Here is a 22,354-nt window from a genome sequence, read left to right as displayed (position 1 = left end):
AGGGGAGGGCCCGAGAGACAGTCACCTGTCCCTCCAATGCCCACAGCTCCTGCAGGCTGGCTGCCACTGTTTCCAACCTCCGCCTCGTCAGCTCCATTCACGGCCGCCTGTCACCGTGGGGTGGGGTGGACCATCCCCTTCTATCCATTGGGAAGACTCGGTGTCTGGGTCCATTTGCCCTCTCTTCTCTGGCCTCATTCAACCACTGAAACAAGCGACATAAACCAAAGTCACCCCTGGGTGGAGAATTCCCGAGTGACATCCCTTCCTGACTCATCATCTTTTCCGAAGAGCCCCGGAGGACTAAGGCGCATCCAGCCCTGCCCTGGCTGTCCCTTCTCAGCATGATTCCTCCCGCTGTGGAGGACAAGGTCCTTCCTGGTCTCATTCTCTCGAGGCCCCGCCCCTGCTCACCTGAAGGCTCAACCCCAGCCACCCTTAATCGGAGCAGCCGGTCAGCTGCTTGTCCTAGAGGCAGCCTTCCAAATGCTCTTCTCAAGAACCCCACCCTTCAAGATGGCTGGCTTCTTGGTGAAGAATCTTGGATATTCTTCCAGAGGACCCTGATTGGGTTCCCAGCACCCACAGGGAGGCTGACAACCATCTCTACCTTCAGTTCCACGCCTTCCAACACCCTCTCTGGGCCCCCATAGGCACCAGGTATACATTTGGTACACACACAAAAGCAAAATACACAGTGAAGGATCAACTTCAGAGCCAGCGAGAGACACTCAGCGGGGCAGGGTGGAGCCTGAGTGTGACCCGTAGGACACGCATAAAAGCCAAGGCGAGAGCCAACTCTAAATAAAAAGTTAATTATTTTATTTTATTTTATTTTTGTTTTCTTTGAGACAGTGTTCCTGGCTGTCCTGGAACTCACTCTGTAGACCAGGTTGGCCCTCAGACTCAGAGATCCACCTGTCTCTGCCTCCTCCCGAGTGCTGGGATTAAAGGTGTGGCCCACCACTGCCTGCCTTAATTTTTATTTATTTATTTTTTTAATGAATCTCCTTCACCCAAAGAGAGCTCTGGCCTTTATCCTGGCTCTCGGCCCAGGAGGACAGACCTGGGCTTTGCCTCTTGTTTCTCACGTGCCTGGTAGGTAACAGTTCCCTAAGTGTTGACCATGTCTCTGGAACTGCAGGAATGTGACTGTGTCCAACTTCACAACAGTCACAATTGAAAGATAGATATTTGTAAGCCAGGTGTGGTGGCTCATAGCTGCAATCCCAACACTTGGGAGGTGGAGGCAGAAGAATTACCGTGCATCTGAGGCCAGCCTCACCTACAGGAGTTCTCTACCCGATTTTTATTCCTTAAATAACAATAAGGGGAAAGTAATCCGACACGCAATCAATCACCACCTTAGCAACAAATGTTTCTAGGCGATCTTCCACAAGGTAGAAGTCAGAAGTAGAGGCAGGAACCTCAGAGTAAGGAATCTGGGGGCGGATGAGAAACCCTTTCTCCAGAGGATGGGAGGGAAGGGATCACTGCAGAGAGACCTTTGCTTCCAGGCAAATGGCAGGGAGGGTCAGTGTGTTTACTGCTTCGGAGGGGCAATGGGCACCTCCCCAGGGCCCACGTGCATTAGAGTAAAATAGCAGGATGGGCGGCAGAAGACGCTGGCTGAGAACAGCCGGGCAACTCTCGAGCCTCGGCTCTGTGTCTCGATTAATGGTGGATGTGTTTAAGTTCACCTCAAAAGCAGCCAGCCGTTCTTGGGCCAGGGAGATGGCTCCGTGGGAAAAGGCGCCCGCTGTGGAGACTTCAAGCATGAGTTCAATCCTCAGGAGCCACACGGTGTGAGGAGAGGATTGATCCCTGCAGCCTGCCCTCCGACCTCCACACTGATCCTGCAGCGTGCACAAATACACACTCACGTGAAATCAATGAATTTTCAAAACTTTTTTTTTTTTTTTTTTTTAAGGCAGGCATTCCTCAGGCCTTCGCAGGGACCATCTCTAACCCTGCCCAGGACCTCCTTCTTGATAAGGCCCTCATGGTCCTGCTCACCCCAAACGAGGCCCGCCTCGATGGCACCTGGAAGAAGGTCTGCCTGCATTATCCTTCTGCCAGGGACAAGCCCAGAGTTTCCCAGGTGCCCCCATGGCAGGAAGGAGCTAAACCCAGGGGCCTCGTAAGCCAGACTTTCTTGAGATTACTCTGTCTTTCCCTAGGACGGCGCCCTCGGACACCTGCGGCCTCTTCCTTCTGTGCAGAGGCAAAGCCAGCGGCAACCCCACGCTGATAAGATTAATCTGCAGGGCCGACTATGGTGTAATTTCCTATGCTGAAACTTTGTAGATTTTTTTTTTTTTAAAGAAGGGGTTTCATTTTCCAATTGGTCTGATTTCACAGGAAAATTTACCTGTTTCTCTGAGGCATTTTTTCTCCTGGAAGAGAGGTGCTGATTGGCCCAAAATGACTGACAATCTGGTGAAAGAAAAATTTCCAATGTAAACTCATTTTCCCTTGGTTTCAGCAATTTTAACCCTATATATATAGAGAGATCTCTGTCAGAAGTGCATTGTTGGCATCTCTTGACAAACTTAATTGTCTCACGTCCCTGACGGTAGAGGTCTATTGATGGGTCTCAGCCCCCAGCTAGCTGCTGTCCTGCTCTGCCTTCTAGCGTGTACCGGGAACTATGCTCACAGACAGGACAGAGGGACAGACTTGAAAGAGATCATCCACAATTTGGACCAGGTCGTAAAGAAAGGGGTGAGTACGCTATCAGGCACCATCTCTCCAGATACTCAGGTGACAGGATCTCAGTTGTCTCAGCTCAGAGAACTGAGTTGCTAGAGAGGTCGGGGTGGCTGGTGGCTGGTGGCTGGTGGCAGGACTAGGGACCTAGCCAGCCTTCAAGGGACCCTGCTATGTCCACCTTGGAGGTGGAAGGAGCTTTCTCAGGGTGAAGGAATGAAAGGTGGATCAATGATTTCTCCGGCCTGCTTGGATTAACTCTTTATTTTTCCATCTTACGCCCATCTGTGTCCAGACACCATGCACAGAGATGTTTGTGCCAGATGTCCTCACAGCAACGAAGGTAAGTGGGCCCGGGGGGTCTGCTTTGGCATGCGGCAGGGAGGGGGGCCACCTACAAGAGTCTGAATGAGAAACTTCTGTGACGGAAAACCAGCAGGCCCAAACTCGGTGGAGTTTGTACTCTGTGGAGGCGGAGTACTGTGCTCTAGTTTGCTTTGTAGTTTTGAATTCCACTAGTCTTAGAAGACATGCCAGAGAGAGGCCGGATTTGTCCATCCTAACTCAGATAGGGTGCAGACATCTCTGAAGTCCTGCCTGGCCTTGGTGCAGCACCTGGATCATAGGAGAGACACACAGTTTGTGCTGTTGGATGAGAGAATTCTCTCTCTCTTTCTCTCTGTCTCTCTGTCTGTCTCTGGGCCCATTTCTGAAAAAACCAAGTACTCTCTCAAAAACAGATATGGAGATTACAGGCTGAGAAGGCTTTCGCTTTGTCTAAGAGACTTCCTACGGTCCCTACAGTTCTCTTTCTGGTCGTGCAGCCCGATGGGATGGTGGCCGGCTGTCCGGCTGGCTCCTCAGCTCATCCTGTCCTGCCGCAGTCCCCTTCAGCCTGGTTCGGGACTGTTCTCTGTCTGCAGTCTGGCCATTCCTGCTTCTGCTTGGGCATCTCTGTCACCTTTCCACCTCCTGCACTGAGCCACCCCCACCCCTCCATCTGTAGTGGGAGGGACAGATGTGACAGCTGATAGTGCATTTTCTCTGACAAACACATGACCGGCTACCGCCGTATCAATAGCTCTGTACACTTCAAGTTCCTGTTTTCATGGAAACACACAGTTTCCATGAAAGCCCCAAAAGCCTTGGCTTACCAGTGGTCTCCCAACTGCCGGCTTCCCACGTGTGCCGGACAGGGGCGAAGTCAGGAGCAAAGCCCTGTTGGGTAGCTGAGGTCACAGCCCAGTACCCAGGCCATGGGCAAGGTTTATCCTTCTTTGAAGGAGAGCTGCTCACCCCACCCTGGATGGGCTTTGTCTGGATGGTCTCAACTCCAGGAGTCTGAAGCAGGATGAGTTTCTGTGCATATGTGTGTGTGTGTGTGTGTGTGCCTAGCTATCTAAAGGCTATATATCATATATATCACTGTTTCATATATGTGCAACCTTAAGTATTTACTGATTCTGAGTCCTTCTAACTCAGATGGTAGCTACTGAAAGCTGAGGGGCCTGGGCGTGAAAGCCTTTGGTTTCGGCTGCAGTTCAGCCAGTCACTAGCCATCTGGCCTTGGTAGTAGGCAGTCACAAACCCTGGAGCCTCAGTGTTCACCTTTGGAGTTACAGAGGTTGATTCTGAAGGTCATCTAAGGGCTCACATAGAGGCCAGTTGTAGGAATTGAATTGGCAGTGTTTGCGGATGGCTCTAGACTCTCACCAAAGGCACAGCCTGGCTGCAGAGCAGGAGGGCTGCCGGCCGGCCATGCCTACGTGGCTCCTTACTGGGCCTACTCCTTGAAGGCTGAGCCTGGAAGACCCAGGGTGCCTCACTCCCACTCCTTACCCTCCTGCTGCCCTTCCTCTTCCTCATTCCGCCCCAGCCCTTACATAGGCTTGAAAACCAGCCTCACCTTGCTCCCTGCCCCGACTGCCTCAGTGCCTCCTGGATTGTTGGTTTTGTTCTCCCTCCCATTCTCGCCTGTCCCGGAGACTCGGCATTGCTTACCTTCAGTGTAGCATTTCTGACCTAGGAAAGGTTATTCTTCTCTAGAGCTTGCAAAAGTCAAAATCTGGTATGTTGACCTTAACTCTTTTGGGGATCAAAAATCCCAGCATCTCCACGTTGGGCTGGTGTTAGAAAGAGCGTGCTGAGGTAAATCCTGGCGTCACAGGCGGCACAGTTGGGGCATCGGTGGTCATCTGAGGAGAAGCAAGTGGCAAGCACAAGCTGGCTGTTCTGAGAAGGGATTCTGGGTGGCTCATCAGCTGGGGTATTTCCAGGTGACAAAAGAGAGTTAAAGACTGAAGTCCTTGAGCTGCTCTGAGGAGTGTGTGTGTGTGTGTGTGTGTGTGTGTGTGTGTGTGTGTGTGTGTACAGGTTCACATGCGTGCATACATGAGTGGATGGGTCATGCTCATGTAGCATCCTCTGTATTGTTGCCTTTTTTTTTGAAAACAGTTTCTCTCTGGCCTGGAGCTTGGCGAGTAGGCTAGGCTGGGTGCCTGGTGAACCTCAGGGATCCTCTTGTCCCTGCCTCCCCAGCCCTGAGATTACTAAGGTCACCACCACGTCCAGCTGTTAAAAAAAAAAAAAAATACAGGTTCTAAAGATTGAATTTAGCTCCTTGGGCTTTGGAGACGAGTGCTCTAGCCCTATTTGTTTGCTTTTAACGGATTGCCTCATCTAGAGCACTGGCTGATTAGATTTGGGCCCAATTAGAGATAAAGAAGTTTAATAGGGATAGGACTAAATTTTCATGGGCTCAGACAGGTCTTGTGGAGACCTGACGGTGGAGACCTACCGTGGATGCTGAGAGGCTTGCCACCCCAGGAGACACCTCCTAGGTAGCCATTTCCTGCCCGTCTTGTGAGCAGCTTGTGGTGAGGAGGGCTGAGGTACATGATTGGCTATCTGTCACTGTGTGCTCCCTTGGTGTCGAAATCAGTGGAACCAAAATCGGACTGTCCTTTGTCTAAGCTGCCTTTGGGGCTAGTTCTTTTGAAGTGTCCCCACTCAGCGCAGTCTCTTTCCAATTCCGTTTTTATCTGATTATTTTTAGAGGGTACCTACTAGAAGCCAGGCCTGATGGCTCACACTTTTAATCCCAGCACAGGAAGCAGGGGCAGGCAGATCTCTGTGAGATCCAGGCCAGCCAGGAGTGCACTGTGAGACCCTGTCTCGAACAAACAAAACTTTAGTAAGATATTTGGGGTTTTTTGCTTCTTCTCTTTTTTTTCACTGTAGTGGAGCTGGAACCTAGGACCTCACATGTGCTAGGCAAGTGCTCTACCACTGAGCTCACCCCCAGTCCTGATATTTACCAAAATATTAACACGATAAGAGTTATCTCTGGCTGGTGGGATAAGTGAATTCATTTTTTGTTAAATCGACCTTCATAGAGAAAAAAAAAAATTAGGCAATTGTGAAAAGTGAAACAGCTTTAAGCTGCTTGGACCTGTCAGCTCCCCCTGGGGTCTTTTCACTGCACATCTTGACTCAGTAGGCCCAGGGTGAGGTGTGAGAGTTGCTACCAAGCTCCTGGTGTGCAGGCTGCTGTGTAGCTAGGGTTAGGCACACATCTGCACACACTGTGGCATAAGCTAGAAGAGGCTTCTCTCAGTGCGATTCAGAGACTGGCTTATACTCACTCTCCATGATCTGCCTGCGAGTTTCAGAGGAAGCGTGAGGCCTGGAGAAACAGAGACGGTCCCTCTCCCAGGTTCCCCTTTGGTGCATTCTGTCTTTTAAGATCTGAGTCCTCAAGAAGAGCCCAAGGGCTCTTATCTCTACCAATGATGGGCAAAGGCTAACCAAGGCCCAGGTCAATGGCACCCTCTCCCAGAAGCCTTTTCTGACAATGCTAGGCCAGGCTCCTGGATACCTTCCCCACACTGGGCTCCTAGGTCTGGTTTTCTGGGGGACAAGCCTTAATCCTCCATTGGACAACGACTGTCTCCAGACACTGCTCTCTCCTTCGGGTAGAGCCACATGGGGCATGTCCCCAGCAGGTAGTCAGCCATCGGTAAACATGAAGGATTTTCGGGGCCCTGCAGGGACAAGCACCATGTCTGGCTAAGTGCTCATGTGGGCACCTTGAGCAGAAAGGAAAGCCCACCGGGTAGAAAGATGGGGACTGGCAATGCGGACAGGTGCTCCCCACCCTGCCGTTTACCTAAGTGGGCGACTTTCCTTGAAGCCAGCCTTCAAGAAAACCCTCCATGGAAAAGAAGCCGGGAGGTTCCTCGGAAACACTTTCGTACAGACTCAAAGCTGGGCAGACCCACCTTAAACGGAGCAGCTGACAGCTTTCTTCACCTTGTCTCTTTGCAGAACACCACGGAGAAGGAACTCCTCTGCAGAGCTTCCAGGGTGCTCCGCAAGTTCTACTTCCCACGAGAGGTGACTCCGTGCTTGAAGAACAGCTCCGCGGTCCTCAGCAACTTGAGAAAACTCTGTCGGAGCATCAGTACCCTGCATCCACAGGTAGGCAGGGAAGGACCACAGCTTGCACGTGGCTTGGCACAGTGGGAACAGCAGTAAAGACCAGCACACAGAGCTCCTGCTCTCACGCAATGTTCCAGGGCAGTAGTTAGCAGAGCCAACCAGCCGTCAAGGCCCAGCTGTGTTCCTGCTGTGACGAAAGACACAGGAATAAAGAGAGCGGGTAGCTGGTTTGGATTAAGGGAGGAAGCAGGCCATGTGACTAACAGACAAGGGCCTGGGTGAAATGCATGTTCCCAGGGTGGCCAGATCAGAGTCAAGAGAATAGGTTAAAGCCGGGTATGGTGGCACACGTCCTTAATCCCAGCACTCAGGGAGGCAGAGGCAGGCAGATCTCTGTGAGTTCGAGCTGAGCCTGGTCTACAAAGCGAGTCCAGGATAGCCAAAGCTACACAGAGGAAACCCTGTCTCGAAAAACGATAAAAGAAAGTACGTTTAGCAGCCGGGAGCCTTTGGATGCTGTCCCGGGACGGAGGGAAACACCTGTAGAGTCACCCACAGGGTGCCCGTGGTGTGTGCCCAGTGATAATTGTTCACTCTGCCCTGGGTGCAGGTAAGTGGAGAACAAGCTGGTTACACAGACCGGGAACAAGGGAGGTGGCTAGATCTCCACTGATGGATGATGTCAGCACTCCCTGACACCCCGCAGTTGACCCCCAGGGAAGGGTTTTGTAAGTGAGACTACGTAATAAGTAACGGGTGGATCGGAGACCCCAAACGGCAGCGCTGGCCTGGGGGCTGCTTCCTGGACCGTCCTCACTGTGAGAGGCACCTGCTTCCTGGGCAGGAGAGGAGGGAGACTTTCATCTCGCTCCCCAGGCTGAATGGCGACAGTCTGAACCTGCATGTTCTTTTATGCCCTCCAGCCATCCCCGCCTGTGACGTGCCACCCTAGAGACTGTGGAGCCCTGACGGCAGACCTGTCGTGACCATAGCACATGCCAAAAAAGCAGGTCAAAATTTGCTGGCCAGCTGACAGACAAAGTCAGGGTTGAGATAGTCTGGAAGCCCTGAACACTATTATTTTGGAGGCGACCAGAGTCGCTTGACCAAGCTTGACCAAGGCCTGGTGGCAAGACCCAAATATTCACTCAATGCAACGTTTCTTTTGTAGGAAAGCTGTACTGTGAACACGTCCACACTCACAACACTGAATGACTTCCTGGAAAGCCTAAGAAGGATCATACAAATGAAAAACTGGCAGGATTGAGTTTCCATGTTTTAACTTATGAGTTTTTAATGGTTTTATTTTTTTAATATTTATATATTTATAACTGATAAAATAAAATATATGTATAATCTAACTGCAATGGTGACTAATGGCACTTAATTTTGGTAATGAGGTCACAGGTCATACTGTTCCAGAGTATTATTTATTTATTTACTGTGGCTGCAAGTGATGTGTGCGCATGACAGGAAGCCAGCTTCCTCCTCCAGGACTTCCCACTCTCCTCACAAATATAACGCACAAGATCACTGAAAGATAGAACGAGGGGTGGGGCTGGAGAAATGGCTCAGCAGTCAAGAGTACTTGCTGCTCTTCCAGCGGGCCCAGGTTTGATTCCCCAGCACCCACATGGCAGCTGAAAACAATGACACCTGTCTCAGGGGCTCTGATGCTCTCCTCTGGCCTCCTGTGGAGGTACACAGACCACATGCACGTAGGCACAAATGAGATGGTACACACACACACACACACACACACGAACTAAATAAAACATCAGAAGCAAAGAGACATGTCACCATACTCTACCTTCCATGAAGAGGGGTCACTGAGACAGGAGAAACTGCAGTTAACGAAACAAGAACCAGAAATGTAAGAGTACATTTTGAAAGGACAAGAAATGAGTAGCACATGCCTACAATCCAGTTCAAAGGGGGCCAGCGTGGATCCCCAGAACCCAGGGAAAAGCGGAGGGAGAAAACCAGCTCTACAAAGTTGCCCTCTGACCTCAACATGTGCGTCAGACGGACATACATGTATTAAGAAAATCAAGAGACTGAAGTGTTTAAAACTGTTAACATAATAGAACAACAAAAATCTTGACTCCTGCTTCGTGGGGAATCCAGCCACGGAGGTATTGCCCTAGTCCTGGGGGAGACTGTAGTGGTTTAAATGAAAATGGCCCCCATGGGCTCATATGTTTGAATACTTGGTCTCCAGTTGGTGGAACTGTTTGGGAAGGGTTAGGAGGTGTGGCCTTTTGGGAGGAGGTGTGTCACTAGGGACAGGCTTTGAAGTTTCAAAAAAAACCCCGGCCATTCCCAGAGCCATTCTCTCTGCCTCCAGTTTGAGGATCAAGACATGAGCTCCCAGCTGTCCCTGCCAACCTACCTCTGCTCCACCATCGTGGACTCTAACCCCCAGAAACCCAAAGCCCCAAATTAAATACTTCTTTCATAAGTTGCATTGGTCATGATGTCTTATCATAGTAACCAAGACAGGGACTAAGACCGGCCAGGTTTAAGAGCAGCAGTAACTGCTTAGGTGTGGTCGTGCACCGCTTTGATCCCAGCACTTCGGAGGCAGAGGCAGGTGGATCTCTGTGAGTCTAGGCCAGCCTGGTCTACATAGTGAGCTTCAGGCCAGCCAGACTATATAGTGAGACCCTGTCTCGAAGAAAAAAACAAAACTAGAACCAGATGAGTTCCTGAGCTGCAGAGATGGCTCAGTAGATAAGAGCACTTGCTGTTCTTGCAAATGGCACACGCTGTTTCCCAGCACCCACACGGCGGCTTTCGATTATTTATAACTCTGGGGGCTCCGACAACTCCGGCCTCTGAGATTACTGAAATCATGCACACATATCCATACGCAGACACACACATTCAAACATCTTTTAAAAGAAAAAAACAGCCTACCTGTGGTGCATTTGAGAGGCAGGGGCAGGCAGATCTCCGAGTTTAAGGTCAGCCTGGTCTATGGAGTGAGTTCCAGGACAGCCAGGGCTACGAAAAGAGAAACCCTATCATGGAAAAAAAAAAAAAAACAAAAAAAAACACAAACAAACAAACAAAAAACTTAACTAAATAAATAAATAAATAATTTTTAAAAAGAACATGAGTTATGACCAACCTGAATAAGTAGAGATTTTGCCTCAACTCTGTGCCCACTCCCAAAAGAAATAAATCTTTATTTTTCAATATATATCTAAAATTGATAATTAAGAAAATAGGTAAGTGTAGTCATGAGTTGGGGCTGAAGAGATAGCTCAGTGGTTAAAGGCACTGGTTGTTTTTCCAGAGGACCTGGGTTCAAGTCCACCACTCACATGGTGGCTCATAATGACCTATAACTCCAGTTTTGTCTGGGGCATCTGTCAGCCTTTTCTGACCCCTTGGGCACTACAGGCAGAACACAAACTTGCACGCTGGCAACACATTCACACTCACACGAGACAGAAGAATAAATCTCAGTAAGAGAGTAGACATGGGTTTGTGATGGCTATAGCTGGGGACAGGTCACAGGGTGAACTATTTTGATTTCGCACGTATTTGAGTTTTCTTAATTAAAAGTGAAAAGCAATGAATGAATTAAAAAAAAAATCTTTAGATGTATGATGTTAGTCAATGGAGGAATAAAAAAAACCAAAGGGAAGACAGGTCTTGGGTTCAGGAGGGATGAAGCAAGCTGGAGGGGGTTATTGGCAATCAGTCAGTTCATTTTAGATCTGTGTGCCCATGCACATGAGTAGTGTGTGTGTGTGTGTGTGTGTGTGTGTGTGTGTGTGTGTTCCTGTTCGTGTGCATAAGAGATAAAAAGAGATAAAGTTTTGCTTTTTTACCCAGTTTGAATTCCTAGCACCCCTGTGGCATTTTACAACCATCTAAAATTTTAGTTCCAAGGGATCAACAGACACTACATACACCCATGAAAGCAAAACTCCATACAATAAGAATAAAAATATTTTTTAAAAAGAGCAAGAGAGTTAAGTTGGGCATGGTAGCCCATGCCTTTAGTCCCAGTACTTGGGAGGCAGAGGCAGGTGGATTTCTTTGAGCTCCAGGCCAGCCAGAGCTCTAGGACAGCCAGAGCTACACAGAGAAATCCTGTCTCGGTGGGGGTAAAAAAATAAAGAGCAATAATTATATCTTAATAACAGTGTACAAAGCTAAGCAAGCTCCATGCTACCAAACCTGCCCATCAGAAGATACCCTGCAGGAAGCAGACCTAGTCACCATGAGTTGGCACTCTTTTGACCCTCAATCAAACTCATGTGACAAAAATTAACACCAATACTAAAATCACACCAAAAATACATACCAATTTTTTTAACCCCTTCAAAATAAGGGGGAAAAAAATCAAAAGCCTAAAATCTCACCCTGACCACAGTCAGTTTCACCCTGCCCACATGAAATACCAGCATGCCAAGGGCAATAGACGCTTCTAAGGCCAATGGGGAAGGTGCACAGTGAAAACTCTAATTTCCACTCTCCTCTGATTGAAACTCATTTGCATGTGCTGGCTAATGTCTGCCACAGGATATGAGTTGTGGGTCTGCCCTTGGTGTATGAGGCTGAGATGATAAAGGAAAGGCTGTCAAAAGGAAAGACCTAGAATAGAGCACAGGACACACACAGGCTCCGGGTCAGTCAGCACTGTAAGCTTGGACGTTAGGACACACTAACGTTTTGGCTTGGCATCCAAACTGGAAGTCCTGGACTCTGGATTTACATATCCAACCATCCACCTCTGATTGCACCAAGAGAAAAAGAGAGCGCAGGTTAAGGGCAGAGAGAAAACACGTGACCTTAGGATTAAGTGAAAATCCTGAGGCTTGCGGCTGGAGCAGTTGCCGAGACCACATAGCCACAGCCAGCGCCTGCTCGGTGGAGTGTGCCGTCACTGACGGCGGAGGTGGACACCATCACTGCCTTTGCCCTCAGCCAGTGGACGGGTTCCCTCTAACTGGCATCTGGCAACGGGTAGCAAGTACCTGCTGGGTAGACACCTACCAAAACCACAGAACGTGTCTTGCTGGCAACATTCTTGCGAGGCCATTAAGAAGTGTGGGCTCTGGTAAAAATGCCACGGGGATATGCTGGCAAGATGGCTCAGCAAATAAAGGGGCTCATTGCCAAGCTTGAAGACCTGAGTTTGGTCCCCAGGACCTACATGGTGGAAGGAGAGAGCTGACTTCCACAAACTGTTCTCTAGTCACCACGTGTGCTGTTGTGTGTACACACGCTCACATAAACACATGCACACACACACATGCACACACACACACACACAAATAAATAACTGTAATTTTAAAATGAGCCGAGCATTCTCTTCTCAAGACACTGGTCTCTCTGCACCGTTGCCTGTGACTTTTTTTCTTCCACAATACCAAGATCCTCTGAGGATGCAGCGAACAGCAGCACGCAGCTTCCTCGTGAAAGAGACACGGAGGGGTCCCATCAACACCCAGGCCAGTGTCTCAACTCCTCTCATCCTGCACCTAGGGCGAGGCAGGGCCTTTCTCTAGTGTTGGGGCTAATGTCCTGTTAACTTCCAAGATTAACTTATTCAACCCAAGGTAGGGGTCCGCTCTCAGGAACTGTAGTCCTGTAAGTAGCTGTCATGGCTGACATCTGAACTGGTCTTTCTTTAAAAAAAAAAAAAAAGTTAGGCTGGGGTACGACCGTGCACACATTTCATCCCAGCACCCAGAATTCTCCGTGAGTTCAAGGCCAGCCTGATCTACAAAGTGAGTTCCAGGACAGCCAGGGCCACACAGAGAAACCCTGTCCTGAAACACCAAAAGCAAGTTTAAAATAGATCCCCCTCCTGCTGCACTGGAGACTGAACCCGCGGCCTTGTGTGCAGCAGCGAAGCATTTCACTGTGAGGTGTACCCTCGGCCCTCCTGTTCTCCAGCCCTGGGATATGACACTCTCATCTTAGCTCTCCAGACCGCGTGTGTGTGTGTGTGTGTGTGTGTGTGTGTGTGTGTGTGTGTGTGTGTATGCGTATGTGCCCTTACGCTGCAATGTGAAGACCGGACAGTTTCATGGGTCGATCTCAATTGCTTACTTTCTCTTTTTATAAACGTCCCCAAGGACACATTACATGCCTCGGGGGTGGGTAGGTGGGGGTGGAGGGTGGGGGAGGTGGTCAACAGAGACGCTGCTGCTACACAAGGAGCACAGGAGAGACACGATTAATTTTGTTTGTTTGTGTGTGCGCATGTGTGCACTTGCCTTAAGCAGGCCCAAGGGCAGAGTCCGGAGGAGGACCCTGGGGGTCCTGCTCTACAACACTGCCTTGTGTCTTTGAGACGGGACCTCGACAGTCTCCGTCCCCCAATGGTGCTGGGGTTCCGGGCACCTATGGCCTGTTACATGCCTGTTACACGCGTGCTGGAGAAGTGACCTCCGGTTTTCCCGTGTCCTCACCCACGGAGCCATCTCTCCAGCCCCAAGATGCGCCTAACAGAGGGCGCCAGCATGCCCGCACACTGCACGCTACACAGACGCTTGGACACTCAACAGTCGCTGCGGCACCACAGCCATGGGGACGAAGAGCCAAGACAGACGTCCACGGAGAAGTAGAGAATATGTTGCTCACATGCGCAGTGGAATCGCGCTCAGGAGCGAAGCTCGAAGTCACCACGTTTACGGAAAGCAGACGTAGCCCGGAGATTACGTCAAATGAAATAAAGCCAGGTTGAGGGGGACAAATTGCTCCGTTTTGTGCAGAATCTGGATCTAAATCTGAGTGTACTCGAGAGTGTGTACCCGTGGGCAAAGTGAAGAAGAACTGAGAGAGGAGGGGGAGGTCTCCAGGGACAGGGAGGGCGAGGTACCATGTGACCTGTGAGAGGCAGAGGCTGGGGCTATGTGAAGAGGGGCAGGGGAGGCAGAGTGAGACCACTCCGTGTGCTAAAGAGCTAACAACAAAAAGGAGGCCGTCGGGCCAGTGAGGGGCAAAACTCTCAGGAGATCAGAGGTTGAGGCCAGCGTAGGATTTCTGCAGCGTCTCTGGTACTTTTAGGTCGGGTTAGGCAATATCCTCTCTGTTAAGATTGGTATCGGACTCTGAGAAAATTTTATTCAGTTGTAAAGTCCCAGTTAAACTCTTAGCTATGCAGCCTTTGATTACAACTCAAATTTCCCCAGCCCTCCCGGGAGGCTGGGGGAGGGGCACGTGTGGGAGACCGTCTGATCCGTCCTGTGCTTCGGCGAGAGCCATAACCGTGTTTGGGTAAGACAACCCGATGTTCTGATAAGGCTGATAAAAGTAACCTGAAGGCTGGGTCGCAGGAAGCCCAAGATAAATGCCGAGAGGAAACAGGTTGTTTTTGAAGTAGCCTCTTGGCAATCACTTTCCCACACAAGGGCCCAGCTTCCGAAGGAAGACGGAATACCTGATTTGCTTTGCAAATCAACTGGTTTAAGGAGCAATTCTGCTAATGCGCTGACAGATTGGCCTGGAGGCTCCGCCCCTCGGCCTGAAGCTCAGGCCGGGGCTTCAGAGCCCTCTGAACTGCTCTAGCTGGACTTGGACTGTGATCATCATTCATTCAGATAGATACTACCTAGTTTTACAAATGAATTTGAGTGACTCACCGGAAAAGGGGAGGAAGCAGCAACGATGGCTGGCCTTGGTGGCTCCTGCCTTGATCACGGCACTCAGGGGGTGAAGTCAGATGATCAGAAAATGAAGGCCACCCTTGGCTGCGTACAGAGTTGGAGCCTGGCCTGGGCTAAATGAGATCCCATTTCAGAAGAAGGCCTGTGGGGTGGGACGGGGGAGGTGGGTAGGAGGAGGGAGGGCTGTGGGGATGGCTCAGAGGTTAAGAATACACGCTGCTTATCCAGAGGACTGGAATTCAGTTCCCAGCACTCATGCTGTGTGGCTCCTAACTCTGACCCCAGTTTGAGGGAATCTGACACCCCTTTCTGGTTTCCATGGGCGACGGCACTCATTTATACATAGCTTCCCATCCCCACCCCCCTAACAAACACAAACAGAAAATCTTAAGAGCGAGGAAGGGACATGGCTGGAGAAATAGCTCAGTAGGTAAACTGCTGAGTTTGACCCTAGCCTAGCAGCAATGGGCCTGGGGAGGAGGCAGAGAAAGGAGCGAGTGTGTCCCTGGAACTCACTGGTCTGCCAGCCTAGCCTGCCGCTGCTTCAGACCAAGCAGCACCGGTATCCCCAGGCGGTCCCCATGCAAGTATTAGTCAGGCCCGACCCTGCTCAGACAAGATCGGGTGAGTTCAGGTTGGTGGTGTGCGGCTCCCGTGAACACAGCGGTTAGTTCCCTGTGTTGTGGCCACAGCCACCTCTGTTCCAATCTGAGTCAGGACACCAATGCTGTACGGTTACGCCATGCAACATACCTGGCATAAGGAAGTTTATTTGGGGGAGGGGAGGGGGAAAGGAGTTAGGGCCCCCAGGAGGAGAGGTAGAGGCAGATGACTGGATATGTAGACAGACAGACAGGGACAGAGCCTTGAGGACAGGGAAGGACAGAGAACGAGAAAGAGAGAACATGGGGACAGAAGGAAGCTGGAACACAGAGAAACAGAGGCAGAGAAAGAGAGCTGGGGTGGTGGTGGGTGGGCCCTTTTACCCTCCTCCTCTGCACACACCTGGCACACCTGGAGGTGGCAGCAGGTGGTGACAGAAGACCTTGCTAGGACGCTGAAGGCCAGTTAGCTGAATCGCCTGTACACTAACATAGCCTAACCAGAGCCCTAGAGCAGACAGAGGCCTGCACCTACACACACGCAGCCCCAAAACGAATGTTATTAGTCTCAAAGAACAAAGGGACTAGGAAATGGTGATTCAGAGTCCACCAGGCAAAAGGAAAGGAGGCAACCGTTACATCTTACAATTCAATCAAGAAAAACTTGAGGGCTCAGCCTTTAAGTGCACCTGCTGCTCTTGCAGAGGACTGGGGTGCGGTTCCCAGGACCCACGTCACGTGGTGGTTCTCAACTGTCCACAACTGCAGTCCGGAGGGACATGATGCCCTCTCATGACAACTGCAGGTACCAGGCACACGCACACAGACGCAGGAAGATCATGCCAGCACATAAAATAACTCAATCTTGAGAAGGGGAAAGGAAAGTCAAAACCCTCTTCCCACAATACTCCCGGCTTTAGAGATGAGCATGTTGTGTCCAGCCGTTGCCCCCAGGCAGTTGTGTGTGATTCTTCCCTAACTGGCCCCTGCCGGGGCAGGATGGAGAGAGATGGTCCCACCTATGCAGCATGGAGAAGACACCATCCCTGCTGGGGATGGCACCTCGTGTGCCCTCCTCCCAGGGACTGTCAAGACCAGCTGGACTGCTAAAGATGGCTGCAGTCTGGCTCAGAGGACAGGGTGTACAGCACCTGACAGGCAGGTCCTCTAAAGGCTGCTGGCTGGGAAGGGAGCAAACCCCGTGTTTAAAAATTCAAACAGAAAGAATCCTTTGCACGTAAGCAGAGGAGTGATTTGGGTAAAGGAGAGACCAACAATGAAAGCAGGGGGCGAATAAGAAAGTCTAAGGAGACGGAGGTCTGAAAATGACATAATCAGACTCAGGCGCTTCGTATGCTAACTTCCAAAAAAAAAAAAAAAGTCCTTTGAACTAGCCATTAAATCAAAACTTCTCAAGGCTTGCTTTGAATTTCTTTAGCCTGCCTCCCACACATATGGCTGCTCATAACTGTAGCTCCAGTTCCGGGGGATCCGACACACTCTGGTCAACACAGGCACACAGCACACACGTGGTGCACGCATGTGCAGGCAGACATTCACACACAACAAAATACAAATGAATAAAGATGTTCTAAAAGACAGTAGGCACTGGGGAGGCATTTTATTTCTCATCTCACCACGCTGCATTACGCACACTGATATGTATATGTATATATATACACAGCTTGAACAAGTACAATTTATACATAAAATACAACTCAAGTGTGGGTTCTTAATTAACACGGCAAACTTACTGTAGAGTTTGTATCCTGGTCAGTAACAGCAATAGAGTAATGCTATTCAGGTTCTCACTGATTCTAATGGTCAAACGGCAGGGTCAGCTCAAAGGCACTAGGAAGGATGTCGTTTCCTAATATTTTAAGAAAAAAGTTACATAAATTAAAAAGTGGGGTGGAGGAGAATCTGGGAAGAGTGGTGCGTAAGTGTAATCCCAGCAGTCATGAGGTGGACGTAGAAGGATCAGGAGTTTAAGGCCAACCTGGGCTACAGAGAGGGTTTGTGGCCAGTTTGGACTACATGGGACTCTATCTCAAAATGGACGGGGGGGGGGAGGGGGGAGGAAAGGAAGGGAGACACTAGGCAGACACAGCTATGTGTGAATGTAAACTCCGCCCATTCCTCAATTCACAGCTCTACAGGAAAGAGGGTGTCCTGTATGTTAAAAGAGAAAGCTGTGAGCCTATAATCCCAGCACTCAGGGAGGCAGAGGCAGGTGGATCTCTGTGAATTCGAGGCCAGCCTGGTCTAAAAAGTGAGTCCAGGAGAGCCAAGGCTACACAGAGAAGCCCAGGCTCGAAAAACAAAAGTTAAAAGAGAAAAGGGGGGATAGGACACACACCCCTAAAATGGAGATTAAAACGCTGAAACTAAAATCCTAACTTTAAAACATATTGAAGATGAAGTAACACTTTCCCCCCTCCTTTCAAAATAACCTTGATGTTCCAGTGCCCAGAAAACATAAATTAGAAAGTCACCTTTTCCAGAATATAAACGAGACAGCCTGCCAGAGGGTTCTGTAAACACTGGCTGCAGAGCATTTCCCTCAGCCGAGCCTGAAGGCTGTCAGAGCAACACTGAGTGAAGAGCCTGGCCTGCAGAGCCAGCCACGACCTCCTGTTACAGCTCCTCTCAGATAAATAAATACTACTTTTTAAATTAAGGGAAAAAAGGGTACTCATCGACAACCTATTTATAGACGTGTTCCACTCATTTAAATCTGTACATTTATTTTAAACATTAAACAAGTTTGTTCTTCAACTATATCCACTTAAGAAATTAACACTGAAAATACAAACAATTCCATTTGTGAACAAAAACACAGTAAATGAGATGTGGCCACAGCACTGCTGTGACAGAGTGGGTGTCCTGCCATCTTCAAGTGCATCTTCCAACCTGGTTTTCATAAAATGAGCAATGTCCACCTGATCATAGTTTTAACACAAATGCTTTAAGAAACACACTGCTTGGCCTGAGAACATGCACCTGCCATCTCAGCACCTGGGAGGCTGAGGCAGAAGGATCACGAGGCCCAGGCTGGCCTGGGGTGACACAGAGAGACCCTGTCTCGAACAACACACAAACAAGCAAACAAAACTACTAAGTCAAGCTGCTTAGAGAAATTTCTAATATTTTCAGTTTTATCGAGTTACTTTTGTTACTGTGATAGGCTTTAACTATCTATTTCAATTTCTCTTATGTTTTTATCGTAATTAAAAGCAGATATTCCTTCCAGGCCAAACAAACTGTTTGATAGAAACATGAACTGTTTAAAATGAAAACATACAGATTATTTTCCTTACTGGTAAAATTAAGATTCTATAATTACTAACAGTTAAATTTACATGATGGAGAAATCTGACATCACCAAGACGCTCACATGAGTCTTTTGCAAGACACCCACTTAGCTCATCAAAATCACAGTCCCCAAGCCACACCCAGTACCTTGAAGATGCTGGCCATGCTTACATCAGCACCCTGCAGAGACAGGACACTCGGCACTCCAATTCTGGAAAACCCAGAACTCTACTGACCCTCACCAGGGCTGTGCCTCTACTTAGCCATCCACAGCCTAAGACAGTTCTGCAATTTTAAACCAGTATTTATCCAAGCTTGTTAAAATCATAGCAATCTAATTAATCCTAACTTTCGAAGTCTCAAAACTTCTGCAATAAACAGCTCAGAGTTGATTGTATAATTTCAAATGTAGAAAGCATGGCAAGTTTCAGAAGCATATAGAGTGGTCAAACATTTTTTTTTTTTGTAAGTAGACAACAAAACCAAAAACCTATTTATTATAATTTATCATACTATAGAATTAATATAATATAATGTTTCTTGAGAGGAATATGGTCTAACTGGCTTATTTAGTGTGAGAAATTCAGAGAAGATTACAAGCTATTTTTCTGGCTTTGCTTCATTTTTCTGAAAAATGAGACTGGTTTCAATTTGTATACAGTTGTTTCCATCGAACTTAACATTCAGACAAGGGAGTGTTTGTAAGCCATATGTCCAAGGGTGTTTTTTTGAGAGGAGGGGTTGAGACAGGGTTTTTCTGTGTAGCCCTGGCTGTTCTGTACTTGCTCTGTAGCCCAGGCTGGTCTCAAGCTCACAAATCCGCCTGCCTCTGCCTCCGAGTGCTGGGATCACAGGTGTGCGCCCCTGCATCCGGCTTGTCCAAGAGCATTTTAAAGATGTGTGTGAGCAAAGGTAAGTGGCCGGCGCTGGCTTCGGGAGGCATGGAGAATCCAAATCAGCAATGACAAAGGCTGAGGGTGGAGTCAGAGTGACAAAGACTGGAGGTGCCCAGACGAAGCACATGAGCAGACCGCGACTGTAAATGTAAACCTGCAAAGCTGTCAAATGAGACAACTGTCTACAGGAGCTCACCACAGTCAGGCATCTCAGACTCAGACGCAATGAACCTTAGTATACTGCCGGACTGCGTTCAGACAGGCCAGTCAGGGTCAGGCGCAGGTCACTGCTTAGATACTGACACAGGACCCAGGACAAGGCGAGCGATCTTCTATACGCTGTGTGCGGACAGACAGACTTTGCTCTAGTCTGAGGTTCTGCTTACCTAGATACAGAGGAGTTGAATACGGGGCTAAGAGACCGCACATTCACGGACAACCGCAACACCTGGCAGGAACCGTGCCCTCACTTCCTACAGAGCAGGGTGACACAGCACGGTGTCCCCAACGACCGTGAGCCATGTGTGCACACTCACATTACAGGAACTTAAGAGTCTAAAAGATACTAGGAAAACTGCAGTTTCCAGTCTCACTCCATGATTACAGCTTCCGAACATGAATTATACAGACGTCTTCAGTGTCTTAATTAAGGATTTCTGTCCAGGCATGGGAATATCACTCTTTTTTATTGTAACTTTAATTCTGTAACATTTACTGAAGTAAAGAATCGATTACTGTCTCAGGTTTTGCAGAACGCTTTCTGTTGAGAGAAGAAAAAATAAACAAAAATGCAAGGTGAGTGGTTTTCCCTAAGAGATGGAGCTGTCAACTTTTTTTTTTTTTTTGTCTTTTCAACTTTTTTAATTTTCTGTTTTCTTTTTTTAATTTTTTTATTAATTACACTTTATTCACTTTGTATTCCCCCATAAGTCCCTCCCTCCTCCCCTCCCAATCCCACCCTCCCTCTCCCTTCTTCACGAATGCCCCTCCCCAAGACCAACTGTCATGATCGGACCAATGCTGGCCATGCTTGACCATGGCAGAGTTTGTAGGTCACCAAAAGCAAGCAAAAGAGCATGCTGCCACAGCAGTGTTCCAGAGTGGTGAGGAGCCAAAGTCTTGCTATTGGTTGCATTTGCTCAATGTAGGAACACGAGGAGTATTAGCCCCAAGCCAGGTTCCCACTGAGCTTATCTGACGAAGCACACAGACAACCCAACTATCAAAACTGGTGCTAGAGTCACAGAAGCTTCCCCTAAGATCTAGGCAATCAGTGTCTTTGGGGCAATATCTATTGTTAGAAACAACTGATCAGCTGAATACAATATTTTGGGAATCAAACTAGGCAAATTATCATCTTAGTAGAAGAATTAATACAAAAATGAAGACTCTAAACAGACAGAAGGTAGAAAGTAAACACTAAGAAAGAACAAGGCGAGTGAGGCTAGCTCTGTCCCTCCTGTGGGCAGAAGCTGGAAAGAGGCAGCTCTCCTTCTGTTTTCTAAGAGACAGGGTCTCACTATGGAGCGCTGGCTGTCTTGAAACCGGCAGTGCAGACCAGGCTGGCCTGAAATTTAGAGATCCATCCACCTGCCTCTACCTCTCAAGTGCTGGGATTAAAGGCGTGCGCCACCAAAACTGTCCAGAGTACAATTCTTTATCTCTATTTTGCTTATCAAAGCGTAACTGCAGAAAGAATATAATTTCAAATTATATGCCCTGTTAACTGAAGTCTGACGCTGTCGCTTCAGGGACTCAGGCTGTCCTCACCTTCTCCCTGTCTTTGGCCTTGCTTTTCCCTTGGAGGTCCGTGGTCTTTCTAACTTCATCAGAGACTGACGCAGACTCTCCTCTGTATAGGCGAGGTACACGTGGGAAAGGTCTACCTCAAAGGGCTAAAGAAAACACACACAAGAGATGTTAAAGCAGATCTGGGAGGGGCTGAAAACACGTCTGACGCCAGACAGAACTTCTGAAGACAAAATCAAACAGCCCTTTAAGCGTCTCTTCTACCCCAGCACGCAAAGCTTAAGAATTAGAGACCCTGCCATGACACAAAGTTCTCCAGATGTAAAGAAAAAAAGTTCTCTGGCTGCCCTCTGGCTGAGGGAAGCAAGGCATCCTAGACCCTGCCATGTCCTCACAGGCCAGAGTGGTCGGCACGGCACGTCAGAGTGACAGCAGGCCGCACTTGTGGAAGGATCGGAAAAGGGACCTGTACTGGAGAGCAGACCTGTCCTAACAGCCCCACCCAAGAGCTTCTGTTCACGAAAGATGAGCACCAATGAGCCACATTCATTAAAGATAAGGCAGGGTTTAAAGGGGTTCTTACATCTCTCTCCTTCTTGTCGGGCACTGGAGTTTGTTTCCTCATGTTATTTCCCGTGTAGGCCACACATTTCTCAAAAAAGGAAAAGAGGGAAGAGACATGTCTGAGTTAATACTGTGAACTGGGAAGGTTGCTGCGAGACAACCGACAGCTCGATGGTAAACAGCGTGACTCCTGGAGCAGAATGGACCCAACAGGCCGCCCAGAACCGAGAAGGCCCAGGGCTAACCCACTGCCACACATGGCCTCCACGTTGCTGTGAATCACGTGTCCTATCCAGGCCACTGAGCTCGCGTCTGTCCTCCCGCAGCAGCCAGCACCGTCTCCCTAATTTCACCAAGTGTGAAGGATACTCACCAGCTGCCACTCTCCGATGTCTTCATTCCAATGCACGTAGTTTTCAATCATTTCCTTCAAAAAGAGTCCAAG

At 48.9% G+C, this 22,354-nt stretch overlaps 2 protein-coding genes across 3 annotated transcripts in view; one reads left to right on the top strand and one right to left on the bottom strand.

Moving 5' to 3' along the window:
• The first annotated feature begins 2,589 nt into the window (after window positions 1-2,589).
• On the top strand, window positions 2,590-8,416 carry Il4 (interleukin 4). The gene is made up of 4 exons (XM_055602837.1): window positions 2,590-2,724; window positions 3,005-3,052; window positions 7,036-7,188; window positions 8,321-8,416. The coding sequence occupies exons 1-4, from the start codon at window positions 2,590-2,592 to the stop codon at window positions 8,414-8,416; spliced, it is 432 nt and encodes a 143-aa protein (XP_055458812.1).
• Window positions 8,417-20,263: 11,847 nt separating this feature from the next.
• Window positions 20,264-22,354, bottom strand: part of Kif3a (kinesin family member 3A) — a 34,705-nt gene continuing 32,614 nt past the window's right edge. For both annotated transcript variants that reach the window (XM_055602830.1, XM_055602831.1), the window contains 4 exons: window positions 22,283-22,336; window positions 21,929-21,997; window positions 21,367-21,491; window positions 20,264-20,356 (listed from right to left, as the gene is read on the bottom strand). In XM_055602830.1, coding sequence (XP_055458805.1) covers window positions 20,308-20,356; window positions 21,367-21,491; window positions 21,929-21,997; window positions 22,283-22,336 — 297 coding nt within the window. In that variant the 3' untranslated portion in view covers window positions 20,264-20,307. The remainder of the gene's footprint in view (window positions 20,357-21,366; window positions 21,492-21,928; window positions 21,998-22,282; window positions 22,337-22,354) is intronic.

Source organism: Psammomys obesus, unplaced genomic scaffold (genome assembly GCF_907164565.1).
Source record: "Psammomys obesus unplaced genomic scaffold, mPsaObe1.curated_primary_1811, whole genome shotgun sequence".
NCBI lineage: Eukaryota > Metazoa > Chordata > Mammalia > Rodentia > Muridae > Psammomys > Psammomys obesus.
Note: the sequence above shows the minus strand (reverse complement) of the source record. Positions and strands in the feature narration are given on the sequence as shown.